General features: G+C 44.0%; 1 protein-coding gene across 16 annotated transcripts in view; it reads right to left on the bottom strand.

The window, feature by feature from the left end:
- The window catches only part of KALRN (kalirin RhoGEF kinase), a 510,268-nt gene that overhangs the window by 224,567 nt on the left and 257,944 nt on the right, over window positions 1-27,757 (bottom strand). For all 16 annotated transcript variants that reach the window (XR_014158556.1, XR_014158557.1, XM_081869922.1 and 13 more), the window contains 2 exons: window positions 5,435-5,557; window positions 518-709 (listed from right to left, as the gene is read on the bottom strand). Coding sequence is in view for 14 of the 16 variants with exons in the window: in XM_081869922.1 (XP_081726048.1) it covers window positions 518-709; window positions 5,435-5,557 (315 nt within the window). In the remaining 2 variants the exon portion in view is untranslated. The remainder of the gene's footprint in view (window positions 1-517; window positions 710-5,434; window positions 5,558-27,757) is intronic.

Genomic DNA, 27,757 nt, shown 5'->3' with positions numbered 1-27,757 from the left:
TGGGGGGAAAGTATGATCGTACCTACCTGAAGCATATCCATTGCCAATGAAAGATCAGCAGGGCCCCACCCTTAGGGCGGCCCCACCCTTAGGGCGGATTGCAGGATCCCTCAATGTTCTCTCTCTATGATTCCCTGTTTTCTCTGTGATGTAGGATCTGTTTTTCCCCTTCCCTAGTTCCTGTATTTCCTTGAGCTTGGTGAATCTGCAAACTGAATCCCTATTTGTAAACATCACCAAGAAAAGAGCCAAGATACCAGTTGAATTAATGGTATCGATAAAATTCTTAACCATCAGGGAGTTGGCTGATGAGGGTGAATGCATCGGGGCGGGGCCCTGTCCTGGTTTCTGATCCGTGGTAGACTTCTGACTTCTGCTCGGTGGTTGGGGCTGGGACCTTCACGTCGAGTCTGACTGTGGACTAACATGAACTTATCTTTACTCATAAACTCTTAAAAAAAGAAGAAGATAAAATTCTCAACCAGACCAACATCCCAAATAAACTGAAATTACACACCTGTTCAGCCTTCTGGTGAAACACAGCAGACATTGCTAGTATAGTGCTGCGTTCATCCAGTGCTGCAGCAAAGCTCTTCCATTCTTGATCTAGCTGCGTAGAAATTTGTTTAATTTGTTGAGATGCATAATGGCCTGCCTCTGAAAGCCTGGATGCAACCGACATGATGCGATTTATATTCACGTAGGCATTCTGGGGAGAGAGAAAATTATATTAAGTAAGAACTGCCACCCTCCCTATTATTCATCAAAACATTTTAATATATTTCTCAAAACTGAGAATGGGTTGTGAAGGAGAGAACAGGTACACAACCAAGCAGCATTTTGGAAGATCTGACAGCCAAGCTAAATTATTAACAGGATCATATGGTGATATTCTTATTTATTGATTGTAGCATTTCATCTTGCAGATGGAAGTTCCCACTCCTGCATGCCAAATTTTCTACCTGCTGAAAGCAGTAATGTATTTATGGTGTTTGCCACCCATGCTTCAATTTTTGTTATTTTTAAAGTCACATATCCAGAGTTCCAGCCAGACAAACGGAGTAATTGAAATTGTAAGATGAGGGTTGGAACCATGCTAAACTAGTAAATATTGATTTATTTAAGATATTATTTTGAAACTGAAATAAATAAATCATAAACAACATAATTTCATTTCCACCTTTTTATTTTACTTTAATAAAATATTTGTATTTAAATGTTTTTAAAAAAAAAATGCTCAAAAAAAGCTATAAATTAAAAATTCAAATGAATCTACAATAAGTAGTGCTCTTGACTTAACCTTTCTACTTGCTTTGTAAAGATTATGCTCCTACACAAACATGGAATTAATAAAATGTTCACTAAGGATCAAATGCATTGTGCTTATCATGATGGTCTAACATGCCTCTTTTCACCACTTAGTTCCTGGAGACACACAGGGTGGGCAAGAATTAAGGACAGAAGGTGGGGATTCTGCTAGGACTTGCGCGCGCGCTCTCTCTCTCTCTCTCTCTCCCTCCTCCTTCTATTATAACAAACGATCATCACCAGAATAAAGTTAAAGAAAAATTATACACACAACACAACCCCACTCAGGAGTGAAAGAAGCAGAAGACTCCATGAACTCAAGAAATACATTAATATGAGTCCATGTTTTCTGCAGAAATCCAATTGCTGCTTTGATTTTGCAGGGAATGAAGTTGTAATCTTTAAACTGTACCCAGCAATTGTATAAGCTCTAATGAAGAACAATAGCTTGTTCTCATATGATCTCTTCAAGAACCCAATTCCCATGGTAATGTTCTTAACCAACTAATTGCATGTGGCCTGATCCAGATTTTAATTGAAGTGCATATTGTCTTGGCATAATATAAAGAGTACTGTGCATGGAAATGACAAACAGTAAGATCTTATTTCAGAAAGATGTCATTAGAGGGTAATTGTAATGTGTTTCCTATGCATTGTAACTCTAGAGAGAGAGGGCAACTTGTCCTAGTTTTTAACAATTAGTTCCTTGACAATGGGTGGGCTGATGTAGCCATGTTGGAAAACAACTTTGCACATTTCTCTGAAGTCATGACTCACCCTTCGAAGGGGTCACATATAAAGCATAAACCAATTTTGGTGAAGCAGTTATGAATAGCTTCAATTAGAATAATCAGCATGTGCACTGGGCTATTCAAATATAAATCGGCAATCAGTGTGATTTGTACCCATTTAAATAGGACAATGAAGCTTGCTTTAGAAAAGTAATGAGATTAATGGGATACCAAATATACTTTAAAGTCAGTTTTCTCTTTTAATGAGACACATTAACATATAGACGTAAATACTGCACAGTTGTAATAAAAGAAAAATCCATTTTTTTTTAAAAAAAAGAATACTAACACTGCTCTGTTAAAATAAACACAATTCTTAGAGTACATAGTGCTATATAATATTCCTTTAGTTTAACATAACAGCCTAGGAAATCCATTTTCTTACTATGCACTATAGCATCACTATAGCAGTGATGGCGAAACTTTTATAGACCGAGCGCCCAAACTGCAACCCAAAACCCACTTATTTATCACAAAGTGCAAACACGGCAATTTAACCTGAATACTGAGGTTTTAGTTTAGAAAAAAAACAACTCATACATTAACATCTTTTGTCTTAAAAGAAAAACACAATAACAGAGTTTTCAATGATACAAACAACTTATAAAAGTTTGCATTAAGATGATCCAAACTAAGTAAGGAAAGCAATCCCAAGTGCTTTCATTGACTTAAAATTATTTGGCAGAGAATTCCATACTTTAAGGATTCCCCACTTTTAAGCTCCAGCCTGAGCAAGCAAGCGTTTTCAGCGTTGCCCTCTGAGCGCATGCAGAGCAGCACCCCCTCACTCATATCACGCTGCTGTTTCCTGAAAGGGCCCCGGGGGCTGCCCAACATGCTAGTCCTACTCTCTCGCCCAGCCCCGACTAGCCCCTACGCAGGGTGTCCGCCGTGGCCGGAGGGTGTGTAAAGCCTCAACCTCGCAGCAGCAAGAGGAAGGCAGCTGCTCGGAACTCTCAGTGGCCCACCAACGCAGCAAATGTAATGAATTTGGCTTGTTTGAAACATTCCTCCTTTTTCTAATTTTTGAAACATGTGTTACATGTATTTAATACAAAAAGTAGCACATGTACCATGAAGACGGTTACTTTTAAAAAAGAAAAGAAAAGAAAAAACCCTAAAGCTGCGATTTTTTTGGATTCCAATCAGTCTAAAAGCCTCCCACAAGGAACATTCCATATCTCCTATGATTTTAAAATATAAGGATTTTGCCTTGACTACCTGCTTTTATGAAACCAGCTTTTAGAACAAAAGAAAACAAAACATCAATCTATGTACTGTAATGGGAGTTTAATTTAAATAGTGATGGCAATGAAACTAACAGCTGTACACAATATGTATAGTCTGACTATGACAAAACTGATGAAGAAGGATTATTCATGAAAAAGTGTGCAAATAAATAAAATGTTTAGAGAACTGCTCTTAAAGACATTTTCTTTAACAGTTTTTCTTTTTCTGTTTCATTACAGCAAAAAGGAAAGGTAATTGGAAAGCTGTTAAGACCCCGTGGGGATTGGGAACTCTGCCATAGCCATTACTAGCACACATGTGGTGTAAAGCTAGGCATTACTAATCAATGCACAGCTAGTGACAGTACCCTATGAAACTCAGATATTAAACGTTCAAAGAGGCTCAGCTTATGCTTTATGAGCCACAGAAAAATCATATGGCTATGAAGAGTCCTGCCCATGAAGACCTTCCACAATCAAATTCTTCATTTTGCTCCTTTAATGGTTCCTCTGTGGAGATGCTTTTTAGGAGAACAGCATTCAGAAAATAAGCAAGTTTATCTAGATGAGACAAGAGTACCACGTCTCCAGTCACATCATACATCAAAAGGAAGGCGCTTATAACATGGTCAGTGTTACTTTCTCAATAAAGCTACATTATGGCAATTTATACAACAGTGTTCTGAAATGACACTTAAATAGGAAGTCTGTGTCCAAGTTTGCAACAGCTTTGTAGAAACAGCAATCCCAGCAGCTGGTAAAGTTGAATGGAGACAAACCACACAACATCCACACACCTATAGGAATGATTAACTTCCTGCCACAAACCGAAGTTTCTGAATAAAACTTCATGCATTAGCAGTACTTAATTTTTACTGAGTGATACGCTGACAGCTAACAGGTGGATTTTCTCTTCCTTAATTTTTAACTGTGTTCAATTTACCAACTACAAATTAAACTGAAATATTATTGCAAGTGTCCCATAAAGCCACTGGGATTATAATAATCAGATGGTATTTTGCTAGAACATAAAGTTTATCATTTCCAGTCCTATGAAACATGACATTTTTTTTTTTTTAGTGACCCCCAAACACCGAAGCAACTTGTTTTACATTTACCGAGCGGCCAGTGACATTCTAACCGCCCTATGAGTTGTCAAGCTCTGAGCATCTTTAAGCCAAAAATTCAGATGGCCACAGCTTGTCATGGGGCCTCTTATAACCACTGCTATTTTTGGAGATTGAATTTTTCTTTGAGTTTTAGTTGTCATCCAATTTCAGCAGGCAGACAAACTGTCACATAATTTCAAGCATTTGGACAATAATTTCAAATAGTGGGGTGCTGAGCTGTGATTGCATATTCTGAAGCAGCTACTTTGATGTGAAGGGATTCAGAATGGCCCCAAAGTTCCTTCAACCCACATAAAACAGGAATGGTTTGGAGCAGGAAGCACTGGAGCAGGAAGAACCTGTATCAGCTCTATTTTGATGCACCGTTCCCATGCCCATGCAATAGTGTGTGAGCTAATTTTCTGTTATACAAACTAATGGAAACCTGTGACTAAGCACCCATGTGGCCATGGGTCTTTCTTGCCCAATAATTGTCTTGTCTTCTGGTTACTTGGTGGAAAACAAGAATATGACTCCTGGAGTGGTATGAAATACCAGAGGGAAGTGGCTTCAACATTGCTATAAGCACATACAAAAGAGGCATGTATCCAATGCAGATGGAATCAGCATGTCCGAAAATAAGCATTATGGATTATTTTCTTGAATTCTGAACTTCAGTAGCAGGTTAAATGACCAAGTGATCAAAGAGGAAAAATAAATCCTGGTCATATGAAAAAAAAAAAAGTCAGTTATCACAGTACTAAGCTTTCTGTTTACTGACTCTCATTAATGGTATCTCATGAACATGGCAAAATTTGTATTGCACCAACCGTCCTTTAAATACTTCTTTTAAAAAAGTATTGCTGTTAGATGCTCAACCTGACCTTTTACTCACTGAACCTCTAGGGCTTCCCTAATCTTTTAACTGGTGCTTCTTCCTTGACTTTTCATCTCTGTCCCATATGCATCCTTAGACAGGAAGAAAATAGGTACTTACCATAGAATTCATAGCAAAATGATTATGCTGTGTCTGCAAATCCAGGGCATGTTGGTAGTTCACTCCAATTTCAGTGTGGCTCTGCAGGAACAACTCTTTGTTGTGACTGATCCAATCAAACATCTAAAAAAAGAAAGAAAACAAAATCATGGTTTGAAGATGAGGACCTTACCTTGGATCCAAGCATATTGTTTTCTACACAAATTTATACTGGTGTCACACACAACACCCTATACAAAATTCTACTAAAACTATGCTCTGTGAATAAAAGCATGGCATATGCACTTCGAAAGCACTGCTCAAATCATATGAAGCTTGGATATTTGAACTGTCCAAATTATTGTGATACAATTTCAAATTTGATCTATTTAGTCTTAGGTCAGGTTGAAAGGATATACAAGCCCAGGGTGGAATATGCATGCATTTATAGGGCCCAGACCGATTAGAAACCTGTATGTGGGCCTATGTAATTTATATGTGGAATTCACTTATAATTCCAAGCAACTCGGAATATATGCATCATGGACCCCCAACCACAGAAGTCAGCAATACTCCAAGGGGAAACTGGGTGCTGCATCCAGAGGATAACCTGAAATACCTTCTTGTATGTCCTCCTTGTTAATTAACACAGTCCAACCAACACGCTCTTACTCAGAAGATGATAGGACGTCCACTTCCCTGACCTTGCAGAAGCCAGCAGATAAAAACCAGGCAAGGATCCTTTAATCAACACAGCCAGCTCCTATAGGCTCTGTCAACCTCAGCTCTCTGCTGAGACAACATCCCTCTATTGCTGCAATAGGAAGGTGAACTCCAGCCAGAAGGGGCCACTGGGAACTGTCCATGGTCTGGACTTTCAAGGTTGCTCTTTAAAGAGATGTACCCTGATGTGCCCTAACCTCTCAAAAGAGACGTGACTTGACCATGAGCCCCAAGTCCCTTGGAACATTTGGATATGGTAGCTGTTCCCTTATAATGTTACACAGGAATGGTGGCCATCTTGTAATTTGTATGAAAAATCATAGAAGCATAAACTCTATGACAATGAGACAATTGAATTCTCTACATAATAGAATAGAGAGATTAGCAATAAATTAGAAATGTGTTTGTTATCATAGATCTATCTAAATGTTCTTAATATAAAAACAGGATGAAGTTACCATATTGACTTGTGTGGTGGATTTTTGTGCAATGGCTGGTCTTCTGAATAGCCTAACATGGGTTGACACAGCAGCTCAACAAGTTCTGGCTCAAGCCTATTGTCAGGGTTTTAGGGAGAGAGGAGACAGAGAGCGAGGGCGAGGAGGAAGAGGACGACAACGAGCCGAGGTTGTCCCAAAGTCCGTCTAGCGAATCAGAGGATTCCCAGAAGGGAGCCCCCCTGGTCAGGCCAAGGGGCAATAGAGAGGGAATCAGTCAGAAAGAGGGGAACGAAGAGGGAATCCCCAGTGGGAGTGGCAAAGCGGGACCAGCTCCCCCGTCGGAACGGAGTGGAGGGGGGGGAGTTGCCAGTGTGTCAGAAAGAGCAGGACAGGAAGGAGGAGGGGGGAGGAGTTCGGAGCAAGACGTCCTGCCTGAAAGGGAGGAGTGTAGTACCGAGAGCAGCGTAACTGTAGAAAGGAAGGTCAGAGGCAACGTACGCGCGCCAAGTTCAAATATAGAGGCGCGCGGAAATGAGGAGAGCTCTGAGGAGGAGCCTGGTGCCAAAGCACGAAGGAGGGGGGAGCAGGCGGGAGAAGACTCAGCCTCTGGGGAGTCCCGGAAAGAGGGAAGACAGGGGGGCAGGAAGACCCTGCGGAAAAGGAAAGAGAGGAAAAGGTGGAGCAGTACAAGCCTCTTAAATTGGTGCAGGGGAGGGACGGACTCAGAGGGGACTTCTAACATCTAAGGGTAACAGATGCGGAGCCACGGAGTTTGGATGTAATGACGACAATGATCTTCAATAAAACCTTTTGTATATAGCTTGGACTGGACTTTGGTCTCTTGTGAGCTGGGACCCAGGGTGGCTCTGACAGAAAGTCCCCTCCAAAGAACGCAAAATTTTTTTTTTGCAAAGCTCACGAACGGTGACAGCCATGACTGCGGAGGAGCAGTTGACAGCGCTGCGAACTACAGTTTCCGAACTCACTGCTGCAGTCCTTGCGTCTCAGAAGAAGCATGACGAAATGGAGAAGCGCTGCCAGGACCTGCAAACAAGGTGGGAACGTGCAAGCAGGGAAGGGTTCCCAGGGTCCAGATCAGAGGGGATTGGACTTGGACGGAGGGGGGGCAGCCTAGTCACCCACTTCGATGGGAACCTGAAGCACTACCCCAGTTTCAGAGCAGACGTTTTGTATGCATTGCACTTGCTTCGTCATGACTTTAAGGATGAGGAGGAGAAAGTGGGGTTTATTGTTTCTCACTTGCATGGGCCGGCCAGAGACTGGTTGCGCAATTTGTGGCGTGAAGATGGCCCTGCCCGCCGCGATGCAGATGAATTCATTAAAGCGATGGATGCCTGCTTCCAGTCAACTGTAGATGTGGATCTTGCACGCAGGGAAATTTTTGGATTGCGGCAAGGCAAAGCCACTGTGCGTCAGTACCATTCTAGATTTTTTGCTTTACTGACTGCGCTAAGCTGGGAGAAGGATTGTGCACCTGTGAGGGATTTGTTCTGGGAGGGGCTCAGCGGTCCCATTAAGGATGAACTTGCCAGGGGAGACAGACCCCAGACCCTGGAGGAGCTTGTGCAGAGGGCTTTGGCGATTGGGATACGGCACGAGGGACGTCCTTGGCACACTGAGGAAGAACGTCAGGTGCGTCCACCAGCGAGGACGTCTTCTTTCATCCCCAGGGAGTTCAGTCAGTCGCATCCTTCGCCACTGGGAAGGCAGGGGGAGGAGCCCATGGAACTTGGTGGTGCTAAGGCTCAAGCAACAGCCAGAGCCCCAGCTTCCGGTGCAGTGAAGGCAAAGCCTCCTAGAGGGACCAGGAAGTGTTACATTTGCGACAGTGCACAGCACATGGCGAAAGAGTGTCCCCAGAGGCTGCAGAAACACACTGCAGCTTTAGCAACTGTTGCAGCAGAAATGATGCAAGCAGAGCAACCTCAGGGAAACGACAGTGCCTGGCTGGAAGCAGAGCTGCTGGGGCTCAGCCAGGCGAATCTGTAGAGCAGTCCCCAGCGCTTTTGCAACGCACAGACCCTTTACCACCCAAGCCAGCGGTGCAGCTCACTGCAACACTTCAGTTGCCGAATGGAACCACCCTGGAAGTCCCCATCACGATTGATTCTGGGAGCAACGCAGATTTTGTGGGGACGCACTTTGTCAAGCAGCATCGCATAGCGCTTCTGCCAGCGACAACACCTCTGAACGTAGTCACGGTGGATGGCAGGAAATTGCTAGGAGGACAAGTTGTGCAACAGACGCCTCCCATGGTGATGAGGATTGGAAATCATCGAGAAGTCATCAGCTTCAATGTCACCCGCCTTTCAGACACGCCTATAGTATTAGGCATGAGTTGGCTGGAGAGACACAGTCCTGCTGTAGCGTGGTACCAACGGCAGATCACCTTTTGCTCATCGTACTGTGCTCAACATTGTATCCAGTCCAGCCAGGAGGAGGGAGCTGAGCAGCAGTTGCAACTTGGCATGGTGCAGGCAGTACCCCGCAAGTACGAGGGGTTCCTGGAGGTTTTCTGCGAGAAGGAAGCTGACCAGTTGCCGCCCCACAGGCCTTATGATTGTGCCATCGACCTGGTGCCAGGGGCGCAGTTGCCGACTGCAAAGCTGTATTCCATGTCTGAGGACGAGTTGCAAGAACTCAGGGAGTTCATAGAGCACAATTTGAAGCGCGGATTCATCCGAGAATCGAAAGCGGTGGGGGGCAGTCCTGTTTTCTTTGTAAAGAAGAAAGACACGCCCCAGAAAAGACTCATTGTGGACTATCGATTCATAAACAGTAAGACCAAACCCAAGGCCTTCCCCATGCCCAAGATAGATGATCTCCTGGCAACCGTAAGGAAGGGGAAGATCTTCACCAAATTGGATCTGCGTGGAGCGTATAACCTCATACGCATCCGGGAGGGCGATGAGTGGAAGACGGCCATGTTCACGCCTCTGGGCACGTACGAATACAGAGTTATGCCATTTGGTCTCCAAAATGGATCTCACGTCTTCCAAGCATTTATGCATCACGTGCTAGCGGGACTTCTCTACAAGAAATGCGTGTGTTTCCTCGACGACATCCTGATCTTTTCGGAAACGGAGGAGGCCCATGAGAAGGACGTAAAGGAAGTCCTGCAGAGACTACGGGAGAACAAGCTCTACGCCAAGTTAGAGAAGTGCCAGTTTGATGTGACGGACGTGGATTTCCTAGGCTACAAGCTGTCCGACAAGGGGCTGGCCATGGACAGCGCCAAGGTCCGCGCGGTGTTGGACTGGAAGAGCCCTCGCAATCGGAAGGAAGTCCAAAGATTCATCGGCTTCGCCAACTTCTACCGCAAATTCATCAGAGGTTTTGCAAAGGAGACGGCAGCGATCACGGACACTCTCAGTTCCAAGAAAAAGAGGTTCGTGTGGACGGAACAGGCGGAGCGCTCTTTTCAGAAGCTTAAAAGCCTTTTCGCCTCCGAGGAGCAGCTGCTGCACGTGAATCCAGGCAAGCCCATACGACTAGAGACCGACGCGTCAGACAGAGCGGTTGGAGCCGTACTCCTGCAAGAAGATCCACATGGAAACTGGAGACCCGGTGCCTTTTACTCCAGAAAGCTCAGCAAGGCGGAGCAAAACTACACCATATGGGACAGGGAGCTGTTAGCCATTCACGCAGCTTTCAAAGCGTGGCGACACTTCCTCATAGGAGCCAAGCACACAGTACAGGTCCGCACGGATCACAAGAACCTAGAGTATTGGCGCACGGCGAAGCTCCAAAGCCAGAGGCACATGCGCTGGGCGGAATTCTTCGCGGATTTCGACTTTCGGATAGAGTACGTCCCAGGAGATTCCAACGTTATAGCCGATGCGCTATCCAGGAAACCGCAATATCTCGATGAAGCGGCGCCTGTAGCAGCCAAGCACATTTTCGCACCGCAGGCGTGGTCGTGCGCTGCCGCCACAGTAGATCTGGACGCGGTGCGACGCGCGTTGCAAGTGGATCAGTTCGCACAGTCCAAGATGGAGGAATTGCGCAGAGGTGTGCAGAGTGGCGAAGAGTTCCAACTACGCGACGGGCTGCTAACTCGCAAAGGTGCCCTCTACGTGCCAAGCGACGAGCTTCGCGCAAAGGTTCTGCAGCAGTTGCACGACGCCCCCAGTGCGGGCCACTTCGGTAAGGAGAAGACAATAGAACTGGTGGCAAGAGACTTTTGGTGGCCCCGGATGCGTGGAGAGGTAGCGGATTACGTCGCCAGGTGTGACACTTGTCAGAGGTTCAAGCCAGTACACCAGAAGCCAGCGGGGCTGTTGGAACCGCTGGAAACGCCACAGCAACCGTGGGAGAGGGTAGCTCTGGACTTCGTTACTGACCTGCCCAGCTCCAGGGGGAAGACGGCGGTACTGGTGGTTGTGGACCTGTTCACCAAGATGGCGCACTTCATTCCATGCGCAAAGGTGGCGACGGCGGAACAGACTGCCAAACTCTTCATCGATCACGTGTTCAAGGTGCATGGGCTGCCGCAGTCCATCCTGTCCGACAGGGGGCGCCAGTTTGTTTCCAATTTTTGGCAGAAGCTTTTGGGTATCCTGAACGTCAAGATCAACCTCACGTCGGCGAGACACCCACAAACCAACGGCCAAGCTGAGAGGGTCAACGCGATCATGCAGCAGTACCTGAGATGTTACGCCAACCAGCGACCAGCAGTTTGGGTGGACTACCTGCCGATGGCAGAGTTTGCCTATAACAACACGAAGCACGCGTCCACGGGGGTGACGCCGTTTTTCGCGAACAATGGTCGTCACCCCAGAACCTTCCCGGGGTTCGTGGCACCGGGAGAGGGGGTGCCGCAAGGAGCCGACCAGTTTGCAGCGGAGCTGCAGGAGGTGCACGAAGAGTTGCGGAGACATTTAGAGCTGGCCAAGCAAGCATATAAGGTGCAGGCTGACAAAAACAGGAGAGAGGGAGAGGAGATCCAGGTGGGGGACTGGGTGTGGTTAGCGGCCCAAGCGATGCCAGCCAAGTCGTTGGCCAAGAAGAAGCTGGGGCACAGGCAGTTAGGGCCGTACCAGGTGGAGGCTAAAATCAACCCTGTAGCCTTTCGACTAGCCCTCCCCGAAGGTTCCAGAGTGCACCCGGTCTTTCATAGATCGGTGCTCACTCCCTACAAGGCACCGCACAGGTTTCAGGAGTCTGACACAGTCACGCAGCAACACACTAAGTCACAGGAGGGGGAGAGGGCGCCTAGGGCCGAACCACTCAACGAGGTCACAGAGATCCTGGACTCGAGATGGGGGCAAGAGGGAGTAGAATATTTTCTAGTCAGAGAGGGTGCCCCAGTCAGTGCCAATGGTTGGGTGCCGGGCTACGCCTTAGACGAACCTCTTTTAAAAGACGAGTTCCATGCCCTTTTCCCTCATAGACCCATGCCAGCCGAGTACTTTGATGACTGGCTCTTTACGCCCACATGTTCAGGCAGCACTTTCCACGGCTTTTCTTCAGCTGAAGAAAGGTCGCCGGACTCCAACTCGCCCAGGGGATCGTGTTCGGGGGTGGACACAGAACCCTCTTATTGGTGGGACGAGCAACCAGAGGAGGACTGGCGCAGGGAATGGCTGACGGGACCTTGGCAGGCAGCACCGGACCAGGTACCAATGGAGGAGGGAGAAGAGAACACCTTGGGTCAAGAACCCGAATTCGAACACTCGTACAACGAACTGCAAACAGAGGAGATGGAGGTGCAGAATCTGTATCCTGCGTCCGCCTCCGAAGAGCGGCAGCGTCCACAACCTGCACCCGATGAGCGGAAGGGGGGAAGGGGGGGCTTCGAGGGGGGGATGGATGTCAGGGTTTTAGGGAGAGAGGAGACAGAGAGCGAGGGCGAGGAGGAAGAGGACGACAACGAGCCGAGGTTGTCCCAAAGTCCGTCTAGCGAATCAGAGGATTCCCAGAAGGGAGCCCCCCTGGTCAGGCCAAGGGGCAATAGAGAGGGAATCAGTCAGAAAGAGGGGAACGAAGAGGGAATCCCCAGTGGGAGTGGCAAAGCGGGACCAGCTCCCCCGTCGGAACGGAGTGGAGGGGGGGGAGTTGCCAGTGTGTCAGAAAGAGCAGGACAGGAAGGAGGAGGGGGGAGGAGTTCGGAGCAAGACGTCCTGCCTGAAAGGGAGGAGTGTAGTACCGAGAGCAGCGTAACTGTAGAAAGGAAGGTCAGAGGCAACGTACGCGCGCCAAGTTCAAATATAGAGGCGCGCGGAAATGAGGAGAGCTCTGAGGAGGAGCCTGGTGCCAAAGCACGAAGGAGGGGGGAGCAGGCGGGAGAAGACTCAGCCTCTGGGGAGTCCCGGAAAGAGGGAAGACAGGGGGGCAGGAAGACCCTGCGGAAAAGGAAAGAGAGGAAAAGGTGGAGCAGTACAAGCCTCTTAAATTGGTGCAGGGGAGGGACGGACTCAGAGGGGACTTCTAACATCTAAGGGTAACAGATGCGGAGCCACGGAGTTTGGATGTAATGACGACAATGATCTTCAATAAAACCTTTTGTATATAGCTTGGACTGGACTTTGGTCTCTTGTGAGCTGGGACCCAGGGTGGCTCTGACACCTATCTTTAATCATTTACCCCAAGAAGAAAAATCTTGATATGCAAATATATTTGAGAAAGAAGTTTATCATAGCAAAAAATTCAATTCCACATCACTCCTCAATTTATGAAAACTACAAAATAGTTATGTGAACCAGCCCTATATGATTGCTGCCAAATAGATGTGATGTATATAGATCATAGCTGTAAGGTATGACATAAGATCCATGGAGTGGCTTGTAGTGCTGTTCAGAGATAACCAAGTCTAGTCAGTTTCAAAACAAGCCAAATTAAAATTATGGGTTTGAAGGAAGGAGTGCAAAAGCCTGAAACACACTTGGGCTCATTCCAGCATGTGCATGTCATGCTAAACCATGGGTTTGCATGAAGTGCAAACACATGCTAAACCATGGGTTAGCATGAAGTGCAAACAGAGCAAATGGATTTATCTGGATTTCTGCCATTTGCTGGATCATTCTAACAGCAGTGTTCAACTGCTTTTTATGCATTATATGACTGCAGCCCCAAAGTGAAAAAGTGGGTAAATGAGAAAATTTGTGAAGAGGCATTTTTCCAGTCGGCCAATGCACAGGGATGGATTAAGATTTTTAGGAAGTTGGCAGGAGGAGTTTTGCAGTGGACAGCTGGAAAAATAATGCCACTAAGCTGTGCTGGGAATGGCAGGGAACTCAGCAGATGGAACAGGAGATTGATAATCATTGAGATCAACATTTTAGGGTTGCAGAATGTCTTCCTCTGGTTTTCAAAGCTTTAAGGTTCTACATTTCATTTTCACTAGCAACAGAGTATTTTTTTCTGTTAACTATTTCATGCCTACAATTGCTTTTTTGGCAGTTTCACATAAAAGAAGAAAGCAATCCAACAGGATTCCTAATTAGAAATTTAAAACTTGTATGTGGCAAAAATGAAAAAAATACTGGGAGAAAAAAATATTCCATTTGTTCTGCCACCTTCCCAACCCACTAATTTTCTCTTCTGATGCCACCTGATACATTATTTCTGAAGTTTAAATTAGAAGCTTTCATTACAGCAATGGATGATTTGGCCTGGACATTTTCTGTCTTGGAGAAGCTTTGCGTGTTGGGGATTTACTGCAACAATTCTTTGTCTTAGGAAACAACTTAGGTTTATCTTGTTAAGTAACTGCAGGTTAGATGTGAACATTTTCCAAACCAAGGTAGAGCCATTTAAGAAGGCAAGAACCATCTGGCAACAAGCCCTAGAAAATAAACAGTCAATCTAGTGCATTATTCACAAGGAACCTAGCTGAGATCAACCCAGAACTAAGTAATTAACAAACCCCGACGATTGTTGCTAAAGGACCAAGAGAACATTTCTTTCCCCATCTTCAGAATAATTCTTATGTGATTGGGTAATGGCTCTACATGGACTAATGCAGAATTATTTGGACACAGTGAATTGCATTTTATATTTTCCTCCCTCTTCTTGTTCCAAACTTACTTCTGAAAGGATATTAGCAGCATGTAGCAGCCATATCCAGCAGCTTCTGATCTGATCTTTATTATTTCCAAGACTTTTTCCCCCCAGCCGGAACTCGCCGGAACTCAGTTCCAGCACCTCTCTGGTGGGGGCCATTATCATTATAAGAGAACAAAGGAGTTGTACATAGTGAATTCCAGCACCTCTTTTTCTAGAAAAATAGCACTGATTATTTCTAATAGCTTGCTAAAATAACGCTGGCCAAATAGTGGTGTTCCCCACCCCTATGCAAGGAAACATGGATCTATTAACACGATCCTAGGAATGAGTGGGCTTTCTGACATGCCTGTCAGGATGCAGTCAGACATTATCTTTACCCTGTGGTGATGGCAACTGCCACAAAGAAAAAAGGAAGAGCAAGTGGCTCTTCATGGTGCTTACCATAGAAGGCCTTGCTCTTCTACTAGTTCCAGTGCAAACTGCAGCCAGTTAAAAGTGCTTGAAGGAAGTGTGGAGCAGGGCCAGTGAGGTGTGTGGCATGGGGATGCCTAGCCAGTGTCTCAAGGGCCAGGCAGGCAAAACTGGAGGGACTCACTTGCCCCCAAAACCTGAGGTTCCCCACCCCTGCATCACTCAGTGTTAAAGAAGTGGTCCTATTGCATGGATGGGAAAACTTTCATAGGAATCTGTTTGATGAATTAAATGTTACATTAAGTAGGCTAATTTCTCCATTGTAACCCTTCTCTAGCACAGATGGTAATGTTCAGAACAAGGGGCTAACTGGGAACTGTACAATGAACCAAATGGCCGTGGCTAATTTAAGATTTGCGGCCATGTAAAATAGTAAATCATGAATGTACTAAATGTCAGCTGACTAGTTCATACCCTCCAACATTTCTCAGAGGAAAATAGGGACACGAGCACAGAAAATTTTGAATTTATGTATTGCATTTAGAGAAGCCTGAGGAAAACGATATGGGTTATCCCAATGTTTATTTTGGGGTCCAGGGACATAAAAACTTTTGAGTTCAGGGATACATAAACTTCCTTTAAGTGTTTCAAAATTCTGAGCAAATTAGGAACGTGTAAGCAATTGCAGCATCCTGGTGTTGTGGTGAATCCTAGATGGATCAGGTGCACAGACACCCACCCCCTGGCATCCCCTCCCCCAGCTGCGATGGGACTCCTCTTCACCCAAATGCACAAAATGCATCAGATTTCAGAAGGCACCACCAATTTACCTCATGGGAGAGATCAATGCCTTCCCCCTGTCCACATGATAAACCAAGCAGGAAGGGGCTTTGGAGGGATGTGTTTTTGTTCCAGAGAACCCCTCCCCATTTCCTCAAATCCCCTTCATCTCTAGAAATCTAGTCTTGTTCATTTTAAGTCATAGAAAGAGCCAAGCTTTGGGATCAGAACTCTCTGTGTCTCTATCAAAGCAGGAGCCAAAGAGGAAATGCACACTACACACACAGGTGGCAGCGGCTTAGAGACACTTCAGATTCCCAAATGAAACTGGCGATGAAAGGACTCTGAATTCGGGACATGAGAAGCCATGGTGACTTTAAGGTTTTCGTGATGGTCTCGGCATTTTCAGGGCAGTTGGAGACTATGCTAGTTTTACCTATATACAGCATTAGACATTATAAGCTGGAGCAGTTAAAAAAAAAGAAACAAAGGAAGGAACTTTTACTGTAAAATTATATTTTGCTTTCTCTTTAGAGCTCTTCTTCATGAACAAGCACAAAAAGAGGGTTGTTTAAAAGACAGAAAGACTTTGATATTTTCCCATCATATTCCCCACTTCTACCCTTTCAAAATATCAAAGAGAATGAATAGACCTGCCAGGGTACACAGTGACTAGAACATTCACTGCCTTCTGAAACATAACCCAATAACTTATGTGTGGATGGAGGTGATCTGGGAGTCAAAGTGCTGTCGTATTTCTGCCCAGTGTGAAAAATACCTGAAGAGCTGCCAATGGTAAATAGGATAAATGTCACAGAGTGCTCCACAGAGCAATAATTGAGGGCATCCCTGATGTGCCTCCTCCATTAGTCAGATACATTTGTTACTACAGTATACTTGCAGCACTGCATACCTTAATGAGTTCATCAGCAGGTTCGGAAACAAATGGGCAGCTATCTTGTTTACCTCCGTAAATCTTATTGTCTTTGCTTCTAGGGACTTGGCACTTGGTCTGCTGCTTAACTTGGAACTCGTGTCAATAATGCATATTGTAGACAGCTCAGGGTATTCTTCTTTAAGCAGATAGCAATAAGCTACTGCTAGAGTGTTTACAGGAGCCAGCAAAGACGTAGCTTTAAATCCCAGCTCAGAAATAAAATAAATGTGCAGGGGCCTTCGTCAAATTTCTGGTAATGAACATTTCTATGTATCAACTGAAGAGAGGCCTCAGGCTCTTGTGAATAATTTAGCAAAATATTGTGTGGAGTAAGCCTGCACACAATTTGTTGGATTTTTTCATGAGAGAATAATTCACTGAATTACATGTAATTTTGTAGCACTTAGCTGTACTGTACAGTATGTGCCTTTGCTTTTCCTTCATGGAACACAAGCGATAATGAACTAGAGAGATAATAATATTTGATGGATTTATATATATAAATGTGCTTTTTTCTAAAAATATTCAAAAAATGTTTAGGGTTCTCTCATTTTGACTCAATAAAATTACCATTTTATAGTTCAAATCGGGGGGGGGGATACAGTAAATGGACAAAAGTACAAAATGTTTAGGGGTATGCGTACCCCTGCGTACCCCTAGAAAAAAGCACTGTGTGTGTGTATGTGTGTGTATACTAGATACTAGATGCCACCAACAAATTTTAGAAGTGGTCTGGGAGCCAAAGATATGCTTGGGTGGGGTTTAGACCTGCCCTGCACACACAATGGTTCAACACTCCTGATTTAGTGCAACAAGTAGTACTAACAATTATTTCTTTTGCTATCATCAATACAGCAGACAATAATCAGGAAAGGAATAGTTCAATATCCAGTCTATCTATACAAGATACATAGAGGACACGACATATGTGCATTTATTAAACTCACACTCACCAATGTGCTGATAAGGCAGAAGCAGATGTTAACTAAAGAAGAATGTGGAAGCAGTTCTACACTGCTTGGAAGCTGCTATATTAAGGGGTATATTAAACAAACAAACATAATCAATGTAGTTCCTTACTCTACTTCTCTGCTACTTTTTCTTTCATACTAACTGGTTTTCCATATCACAGTTATTGTTTGAAATGTGGATCTGCCATTCTTTTAAAGAAGGCTTAACTGAGTTATTGTTTGCCTTTTAACCAAATAATCAATTAATCAATTGCATTTCTTTGTTGCGGGTTGATATTGTACTTTGTAGCAACATTGCTATAAATTACTTCTGTATCTGCTATCATTTTCTGTAACCTTTCAGTTTTCCTTATGTAGTCAATCATCCAACTGGTATAAACAGCACTCAACAATCATTAGCTGAAAGAACAAGATCCCATTCTTAGAAACACCGCACCTGAAACAATTAGAAATATGCCCTAAAATGTGAGATTTTCACAGATAGGTTATTTCCAGCTGATGCATAGTAGACTTCAACATATTCGGCAACTCTCTGTCTACTAGACATCTACAATTATATTAACACAGTGGGAGATTTATTGACCATCCTCTGACATTTAAACCGTCAATTTCAATGAGTGGTGCACAGGGGCTCAAGCAATGCACCTGAGTGGGTAGTGGGCTATACAAAAGCAGCCATATCTATTGGGGAAGGGGGACATTGTTAGCAGAAGAGGCAAAGAGGAATCCATCAAAATTATTTGGCATACTATTAGCCAATTTTAAGTTGCCTCAGCAAAGTTCAAGGGCGGGCCTTTAAGTAAAGAACAGGAATTCCTAAAATGATTTTCACAGTATTTTATTACTATACCTATTAGTCACACCCCTAATTCCTAAGATACTGTCAGTTATTCCTTCTGAATATAAAAGAAATGGAAAGACTACAGACAACTCCTCCAACACAGTGGCTAAGTGTCTGAATCACAAAATAACTGGTCTTAGGCAAGCTGCTTTCAGCCTACACATTCCTCCTGCAATATGGGGTATAATAATGCACTTCTATTTCACATGCTGGTGGCAAGGATTTCAACAAATTAATGCATGCAAATAGCACCAAATACTTGAAAGTGCAATACAAATGTTAAATATTATTGCAGGTGAATGCAGTAATATAACTGTTTCAAATGTAACAGCATCGCTTTCTATGTAAGATGTTTAGTAGGGGTATGAAGGAAAAGAGATTTGTTTAGTAAATATGGGTGGCATCTTTGCTGCTTACTTGCTGCCGCCAAAGTAAAGTGAATTCTGGCAGCAAATCTCACAACTGTTCAACTACGGTAATCTGAATGGGGAGACAGAATAACATAAATATGTCTCGATTTAGGTGCCCTTATACCATTTGTGAGTTCCATTACTATGTGATTACCAGGGAGAGGGGAGGAACAACTTGCATAAGCAAAGGCCTAGCACATTCTGTACAACTACCCTGTTGTTTTGGTCCCTACAGCAGAATATTCCCCTGGTTTTCCAGTTTTCAGATTTGGATTGTCACACCCAGTGACGGACCTTGGGGTCTCAAGTTTCAGCAGTGCCTTGTGCCAAAATTTGGTGGCCCCCTCCATGTTCCATTCTACATCATAGTCGCAGTGCCCCCAAAGCTCTGGTCATGCTTCCACTGTTTCTGGGGTGAATTTCAAAACCTATTTTGTAGTGATCTGGATTCAAAGTTTAAACTTCACTTCTATGCTGGAGCCTGACAATGCAGCAAGCTTGGGGTGGGGGGCAGTCCAGAAGTCATTAAAGAAAATCATATTTTCTTTCCTGTGCCTTTTCTGTGGTGCATTTTGCTCTCTGTAATTGTAGCAGGCCCTACTCAGTTACAATTTCTTAAATGCTGTTGCATTGTGGAACACAACCAGCAACCCAAAACACTGCAAAAATTAAAAAACTGTTAACTCCAGGAAATGGCAGGGGAGTTGTAATACATAAAAAGAAGTCAACAACAAATATATTCTCAATTTTGTTGCTTTATGTGTCTTTTTTGTACTCTAGAACAACATGAAACACATATTATTGCCACATATGATGCTTCAGGAATCTGTACATGTGGATTTATTTGGGGGGGGGGGTTTCCTCATGTATGCACATGAACTTCACCAAAAATAAAAATATTTTAAAAGATAGAAGTATAGTGGTAGCTCGGTTCTTGAATGTCTCCGTTCGGAACCTCAACACCAAAAACCCATAAGTAAATGCTTCCATTTTCAAACACACCTCAGAAGTCGAACGGCTTCCGCTGCGAGTTTTTCAAGTTTCTCACCTGAATTTGCAGACAGCCCTTTGTGCCTTGGTTTTCGAACATTTCGGAACTCAAACGGTCTTCCAGAACAGATTACGTTTGAGAACCGAGGTACCACTGTAGTTGGACTTTTCTAAGCTTTCTATTCTTCTGTGCCTTGTAAGATCACAGGTCAATCAAAAATGAGGTCATAGTACACTGCCTATTGTGCTTTCACACTCAGCTCACTGCTATTCCTCATACATTGGTCAAAACAGAGGACATCTTTCAACAGGATTATATGCAATAGCGCTTAAACTCAATTAAAGATGCATAGGTTTACAGCTTTTGTCTGTTTTCTGATCTCGCCTACAGAATGGTTCCTAGCATTATGTTGGGAAGAAGCTATAGTAGGGGGTAGACAAGTATTGTATGGACATCTAATGTGGGCATTTTGTTCGCCATGCAGCTCAGTCCTATGTATGCTTACTCAGAAGTCTGACTAAACTCCATGTGTCTTACTCCCAAGTAAATGAGCACAGGTTTGCACTGGAATCAGAGCAAGCAAGCAAGCAAGCAAGCAAGCAACAAGGGGCACCAATTGTGTGCAGCTAGGATTTTTTTAATTTTTATTATCAGTGGCAATCAGAGGAAAGACCAATCTGGGAAGACCTGGCTGACTTGCTGGCTATTTTGCACACATACACACACAGTTCTTTGCAGGTGGCTGGAAGATGGGAAGTCATTGTTCACAATGCTAATGATACCCAGAGGAATGAGACTACAATCTGGATAGCTGTTCAGGAAAGCAACAGCATCCAAAGCTTCTACAGTTTGAGAGATCTGGAGGCAATTTGGCACATCTACCTACCAAAGAGCATGTTCAGATTTTACAATCCAGTTACCAGTCCGAGCTCCACATATGCTTTGAAGGAAATCTAGGCTACTAAAATTATAAGAGCTGTAACTGAGTTGCTGAGGTGGGGGAAGCAAAAAACCCCATGTCTTTGAGGGAAAAACAGAAAGGGGTGGATTATCAGTTGCTTACAAGAGAGTTCACAGAGTTGTATAATGCATCCCAACTGCCTTTAGGAATGCATTCACGTGGAGACCATAAACATGCAACCTAGAACCCCCACAGATTCAGCTGCAGCTTCCTAGCAGCAGTTCCCACAATTGTGGAAGTATGTTTTTCAGCTGCTGTCTTCACTGGAATCACTTCTGGGAAGCTGCATCTGCATCCATGAAGGACCCAGGTCACATATTACATTCTCCCTATGAGTGATTCCCTTGGAATAATCAAGGGACATTACTTTAAGAAGATTTCTACTCTCAATCATGAAACGGTGTTGATAAATCATTGGCTTTTTCTGAACATCTCTTGAACAGTTGTGGACTGTATTACTGACACTCTGCAACCTCTCATGCACTGCACTAATCTTACCCTCCCTCTCAGTGCTGTAAACACTCCTGTTCCCTTCTTTTTTCTGTTTACCTGTAGTGAGCACACGGGAGGTCATGTGAGCTGCCACTCCAAAGCTGAAAGATCAGTTATGATCTGCTCATGGACATCAGAAGGATAGTGAGCAGAGTAGGGAACATGTCATCCTTAAGTCAAATATAGGGCCTAGAACAGGGGCAGGGAACCTGTAGCCACCCAGTTGTCACTTGACTCCGAACTCTCATCAGCTCCAACTAGCAAGGGATTATGGGAGTTGTAGTCCAGTAATGTCTGGAGACAAAGAGGTTTTCCACCTAACTTAAAACCTAGCTTTCTTCAGAAAATCTGGATTGGTATGCTTTTGCTGCATACACTCCTTAGACAAGCATTCCTCAACTTTCCTCAGGACTATGACTACCAGCATCACCAGCCAGCATGGCCAGTGGTCAGGGGTGTTGGCAGTTGTGTCTAATGACATGTGAGAACCAAAGATTGGGAAAGGCTGCCTTACACTGCCTTTGAATCCATATGGTATTCTATAGAAGAAGTAGAATCCTGGCGTATGTCATTTGTGTGAAAGAATCTCACAAGAATCACAAGAATGTAGAGGTTTGTCGTAATGTGCATCGCAGGAGTGGGCGTGGGGAGGTGAACCTGAGTTCTCCACTCTAGCACTGCATTCTGGATATAAACTTCAGATTCCGTCTAAAACATTGCTGTGTTTGGCTCCCCGACTGTGGAATGCTCTCTCCAGAGAGACTCGCCTGGCACCATCATTATAAGTCTTTAGAAGCCAGGCAAAAAGATTATTCTTTACCCAGGCCCAAATAATCTATGGCCTGTGAAAGTATGTGTGAGGGTACTGTTAATATTGTGATTATTTTACTATTAGGCTGTCTGTCAGTATGCTTTTTGCCGTGTTGTTGTTATGATGTTTTGTAATGTGTTTCTAACGTACACCACCCTAAGATCTTTTGATAAAGTGTGCTGTATAAATTTTATTAATAGCAGCAGCAGCAGCAGCAGCAGCAGTAGTAGTAAAGCAAAGGGCTCTCAAGCTTCATCACAGCCAGTTTCCTCAAGGAAAGAGAAGAATGGTTCAAGCCGCCTCAGAAGTGACCAGAATAAAACAAAGATGGATGATTTACTAACAGTGTTCACACTTGTAATTAGTCTGGAGGAAGGAGGTCAAAGTTTGACCTCCTGCATATTTTTAAGCCCCTGAGGGAAGAACTCTTAGGAAGAAATAAGCTGCATGAGGTTTGCACTCCTCTACTGTATATTATATTGCTTTGAAGGGGTGGATTGGCCCTTTGTTAACAAGAGTTTGTAGGGTAGCCTGTTTTACAAACTGAGGGATGCTAGGTGGGATGCTTGCTTAGGAACCAGAGGTTATAGCTTTCAATGTCCAGTTTGCCACATCCACAAGCCTTTCTGCTTCTAAAAAGACAAACCTCCAGTCAAGGTTGCCAAAGGGTTTTTTGTGTGCCCAGTACTGTGTACCTGGATTGGGCCTTCCAACCCACATGTAAATGAGGATACATATTTGTGTTCCCTTTTGCAGGTGGAATGGAGGGACCCAAAAATAAATCAGTGACCGCACACATAATAAAATGTTTGAGAGACAGATTGTGAAGAGGTGAAGCATTTCACACAATTTTATTTCTGTATTAGAAAATACTTAACCTGTTGAATTTTTGCCTGCTGCACTATGGAAGGCAGAAGAACCTTGCTTTACCCCAATGCCAACCCTAAACTTTTATAACATTCCTTCTAGGAGTGCTAGAGACTTCATTTCAAGGGCATCCTCCCAAATCAGCCCCCCCCCCCCCGCATTCTCCCTCCTTTTCATATATTTGCAGAAGGATATAGTAAGCCCCTGAAAGAGCTTTGGTTTTGCAATAAGCAAAGGTTATGATACTAACCTAAGAAAAAAAGATAGGACTGCCTGAGTTCTAAGCTTTTGAAAGAGTGGCAGTTGTGGTCTCTTCATCACTGTTGCAGCACTTATTATAAATACATGTGGATGTGCTGAGAACAAGGCAATGTCTTTAATTGCTGCCAATACTTGTAACAGAGGCTCCAACCAAGTGAGAGGATACCACACTCTTTCACATGAACAGAAGTTTGACGGGGAATATTCAAATTATTTCAAATGGGTGGAAAAATTACCTGAAAAGCTTCAATTTGAATAAGCACTCTGAAAACAGGAAAATGAGCTGCCAAAAAGGTGAAAGACATAAACTACTGTTATGTATTTTCAACTCTCATCTGCCTCATTATGGCATCCCTCATTTCAACATGGTGGGGGGTTTGAGGGAAAGGGCAATTGGGTCTAGAAAGAACTCTCTTTTTTGTTGTTTCTCACAACTTATAATTTTGATATTATATATACGAAACACATACACGAACATCCAACCAACACAGATATATAATATATATCCATGTATACCAGTTTATCTCCAGGACTTCCATACAATTTGCCCAGGCTTATGCCCTAGAGAGGTTACTTCATTGTTGCTAACGCAGCTAAAACAACACAATTATGAGTTACCGGTCTCTGCAGTCACAGCAGGTGCTGTGATTCTCCAGTAGTTTGACTTCACCCTGGAGGTGCACTCCATTGCTTCTTGAGGCAGACTGATGCCAACAATATCAGTATACCCAATGCTGTGTTGGAATTTGAACACAGTTCTCCCTAGAGTGACCTGCAATATTTAAAAGTAGCCAGAACCAATGGCCAAATGAATGGATGAAGAGAAAAACTCCTGTTCTTATATCATTTTTAAAATACTCTTTAGTTTTTACAAGATGACATAACAGAGAAGGGAAGAAATATGACTCTATTGATTGATAAGTGCTGCTGAACTCTATTCCTTCCAGAAACTGAGCCAAAATCTGTTTCCAGGAAATCCTTTTTCACACACACACACACACACACACACACACACACACACACACACACACTTGCCATTTGCTCAGGGACACTTACTACTGCTGCACTTAATGGACTATAATAAAATAAACTGCTTCCTATTAGCAAAGAGGATCTTGTCATCAGCTGTGTAATGCCATTTTATTATAGCTCATGAAGCATCTAAAGGAAGCAATACTTGAAATGGTTAAGGCTGGAGTATGATAATGCATTTGTCCCTGAATATCCAAACGCCTTTCTGCAAAGAAACTACAACAAAGTACTGTTTTCTCGTGCACCATGCTCTCCTACAGTAAATCCCCATCTCTGTCATCCATTGCTGGATTCCAACAATTCCCTTAATTTACCACCTTCCCTTTCTGGTGATCCTTTGCTTTCATTGGTATTCTGGCTTAAAAGTGGAAATCTACAATAAATAGAGGTAAAAGATTAGTTTGTAGGAGTTTAGAGGAAGATAGCATCACAAATTGTGAGCTACTGTTGCCCTGGTAAATTGCCAGAACATGCCCTTCTGATAACCTTTGTCTGAAGGATGCTTCCATAACTGTTAAACTTATGGGAAGAATAAGAATCTTTAATAAAGACAGAAAATCTGAAAACTTACTGTAAACAACTGAAAACATTAGCAGGGTTAATGTAAAATGAGCAGTAAAGAAAACTCCATTATTGTGGAAATGCAGAGATAAAATGAAAGGGAGCACAGATGGGGTGAGGGTGTTACCGGAAAAATCTGAGGGCTCCCTTGGACAAAAAGTAAAGACACCAACCAGAGTAAATTGGAGCAAATCAGCAGCCTGTAGGCTTGGCCTTTATTGAACTGTTGCAACAGGGTGCTCCCCTCACTTGCAGGAGAGAGGAAAGACACAGAAAAATGGTGTGCAAGACCTTATAAAAACTTTTGAAATTCCCATCCTGTAGGTCAAGCCCACCCCCAGAAACATCATGCATACATTACAGAAAGGAGGGGTTGAGGGAGGAGTTGTGGTGGTAACCTGAGTGTCCTGTCACCTGGCTGGTTCCCTTCTCCCCCTCCCCATGAGTCATTTTCTGAAGACAAAAGGTTGTCGCAGTTTCCTGCCCCCTGAGGGAAGATCTGATCATTGTCCTTTGTTCCAGTCCATGCTGAATCCACTCCCATATGGAAGATCTTTGTGATCTTGTCTTCTGTCTAGGACCATCAGGGTTGGCATAGCAACTGGGCAGGGCTCCTGTGGATGTGCTGGGATGTTCAAGGGATTATGGCTGGCCTGTATCAAACCTTCCCCGTTTTGTAGTCCTTCCTTCATGGAGTAAAATAAAAGTGGAACAGTGCAAATCCGATGTATGGTTGATTTTCTATGAATTTATAACAGAAGCGTAGTGTAAGTAGTGTGTGAGTGTGAGTGTGTGTGAAGTTTGTACAAACTGAATGATGGGGGGGGGGGTTCCTGCTACAAGGGGAAGTCAACTTGATGTTATTTTGGGTTTTGTATGCTTTGTTGGAAAATGATAAATAAATTTATATTTAAAAAACTCTAAAAAGGGATGCTCCTATAAACTTACAAAAAATAATAATCTAGTGACAATTCTTCCCTAGATTCCGGAAGCATTCTCTTCTTTAGCCTCCCAAATAAGGTCTCAGAAGAGGCTGTGAAAGCTTTGAAAACACAAATGGGGCCAGAAGACTTGATGATCAGCAGTTTGGTAGGATGCACCACTCCTTGCTAAAGTACTCTAAGCACTTTGGCTTCCCCTGCATGCAGCTTATATTGTCCAGACATCTTTAGCCAACTTAATCTATTCAATTCCATTTCCACTCCTTCCAATTCCATTTTCCCCTCTTCAATGTAAGCAGCCTGCCTACAGGCGTGTTGTGTTTAATTTCCTTGTGTGTCACATACAGCAGGGGTCTGTCTTACCTTTTCCTGGCCAGCCCTGATGGGAAATACTGTATCTTGTGGATGTCAACTGCTGGTGTTCCCTTTCTTGTTTCATTCTAGGGATTCACTTCAGGATTTCCCTCTCAATTGAGACTGGCTGACAGCCAGCTTCTGCCTCCTCCAAACTGACAGTACCAATAATTAGCATTCTTCTACCTCATGCGTTGTGTATTCTCCCCTCACTTTGGAACATTTCAGGTTTGTTTCAACAGGCACTCGGATCTCCTGGCTTTTATGAGGGAAAATTTAAAGCTAGTCAGCTTCAACTGCTCAGGAGTTTTTCTCTCTGGTACCCTACTATCAGGGGTCTGTTGATGCAGTAATACTAACTGAAGTTCCTCCACAAGTACTGGAATTAAAGGAGAGCCAGTGTGGTGTAATGGTTAAGAGCGATAGACTCATAATCTGGTGAACCGGGTTCACGTCTCCGCTCCTCCACATGCAGCTGCTTGGGCCAGTCACACCTCTCTGAAATCTCTCAGCCCCACTCACCTCAGAGTGTTTGTTGTGGGGGAGGAAGGGAAAGGAGAATGTTAGCCGCTTTGAGACTCCTTAGGGTAGTGATAAAGCGGGATATCAAATCCAAACTCCTCCTCTTCTTCTTCTTAGAACCCACTGTCACTTCAATAGCATTCTTCCACATACAAGGATTCTAGCACAATATATTATAAAATGCCATGCTAGTTCATCAGCTCACATGATTATACTGTAAGGATCATCCTGTAACAATTACAGGCTTATTATTAAGTAATACCGTATTGGCCCAAATAAAAGCCGCACCTGCAAATAAGCCACACCTTTATAACTGAAGGGAGGAAAGAAAAAAAGACAATACCCGAGCTGCTTCCTGGGGAGGTGCCTCACTGTTTTGCCGGCAGCCTCTACCTGCTTTCCCCCTTCGTTCTGACAGCTCGGGGGAGTCTTGGGAGCGGCGGACAGGCAGCGTGCCATTGCCCCACACTCCCAGGCTGCTCTCGGGGGGGGGGGAGCCACACCATTTTGCCGATGGCCTCCTCCCTTCTCCCCGATGGCTCAGGGCAGGCTTGGAAGTGGCAGGCGGGTGGCGTTGCCCCATGCTGCTTCGGGGGGAGTCACGTGCTTTGCCGGCAGTGTAAGGTCACAAATATAAGCCACACTTTAACTTTTCACTGTCAGAATTTGGAAAAAAGTGCAGCTTATATTTGGGCCAATACGGTACATTATATTATCTTGCCCTTCTTTCACAGAGGTGAGGATCCCCTCCCCTAATGCTTTCCCTCACAACAGCTCTGGGAGTTAAGAGCAGCTGGAGGGAATGTGACTGACCCAGGCTGCAGAAATCTGAACCAGGGTTTCCCCTAGTCATGGTTCAACACAAAGGCAGAGGATTGTTGAGACGCTATTCTTCATGTCATAAAATTCCATTTTATGAAATATTTTGAGTTGTGTTAGTGCATGATTCCCTCTACTTACTGCCATGAATGATTATTTATCCTCCTTATTTATATTTAGCAAATAGATGG

Source organism: Podarcis erhardii, assembly GCF_964252035.2.
Source record: "Podarcis erhardii genome assembly, chromosome: 1".
Classification (NCBI taxonomy): Eukaryota; Metazoa; Chordata; class Lepidosauria; order Squamata; family Lacertidae; genus Podarcis; species Podarcis erhardii.
Note: the sequence above shows the minus strand (reverse complement) of the source record. Positions and strands in the feature narration are given on the sequence as shown.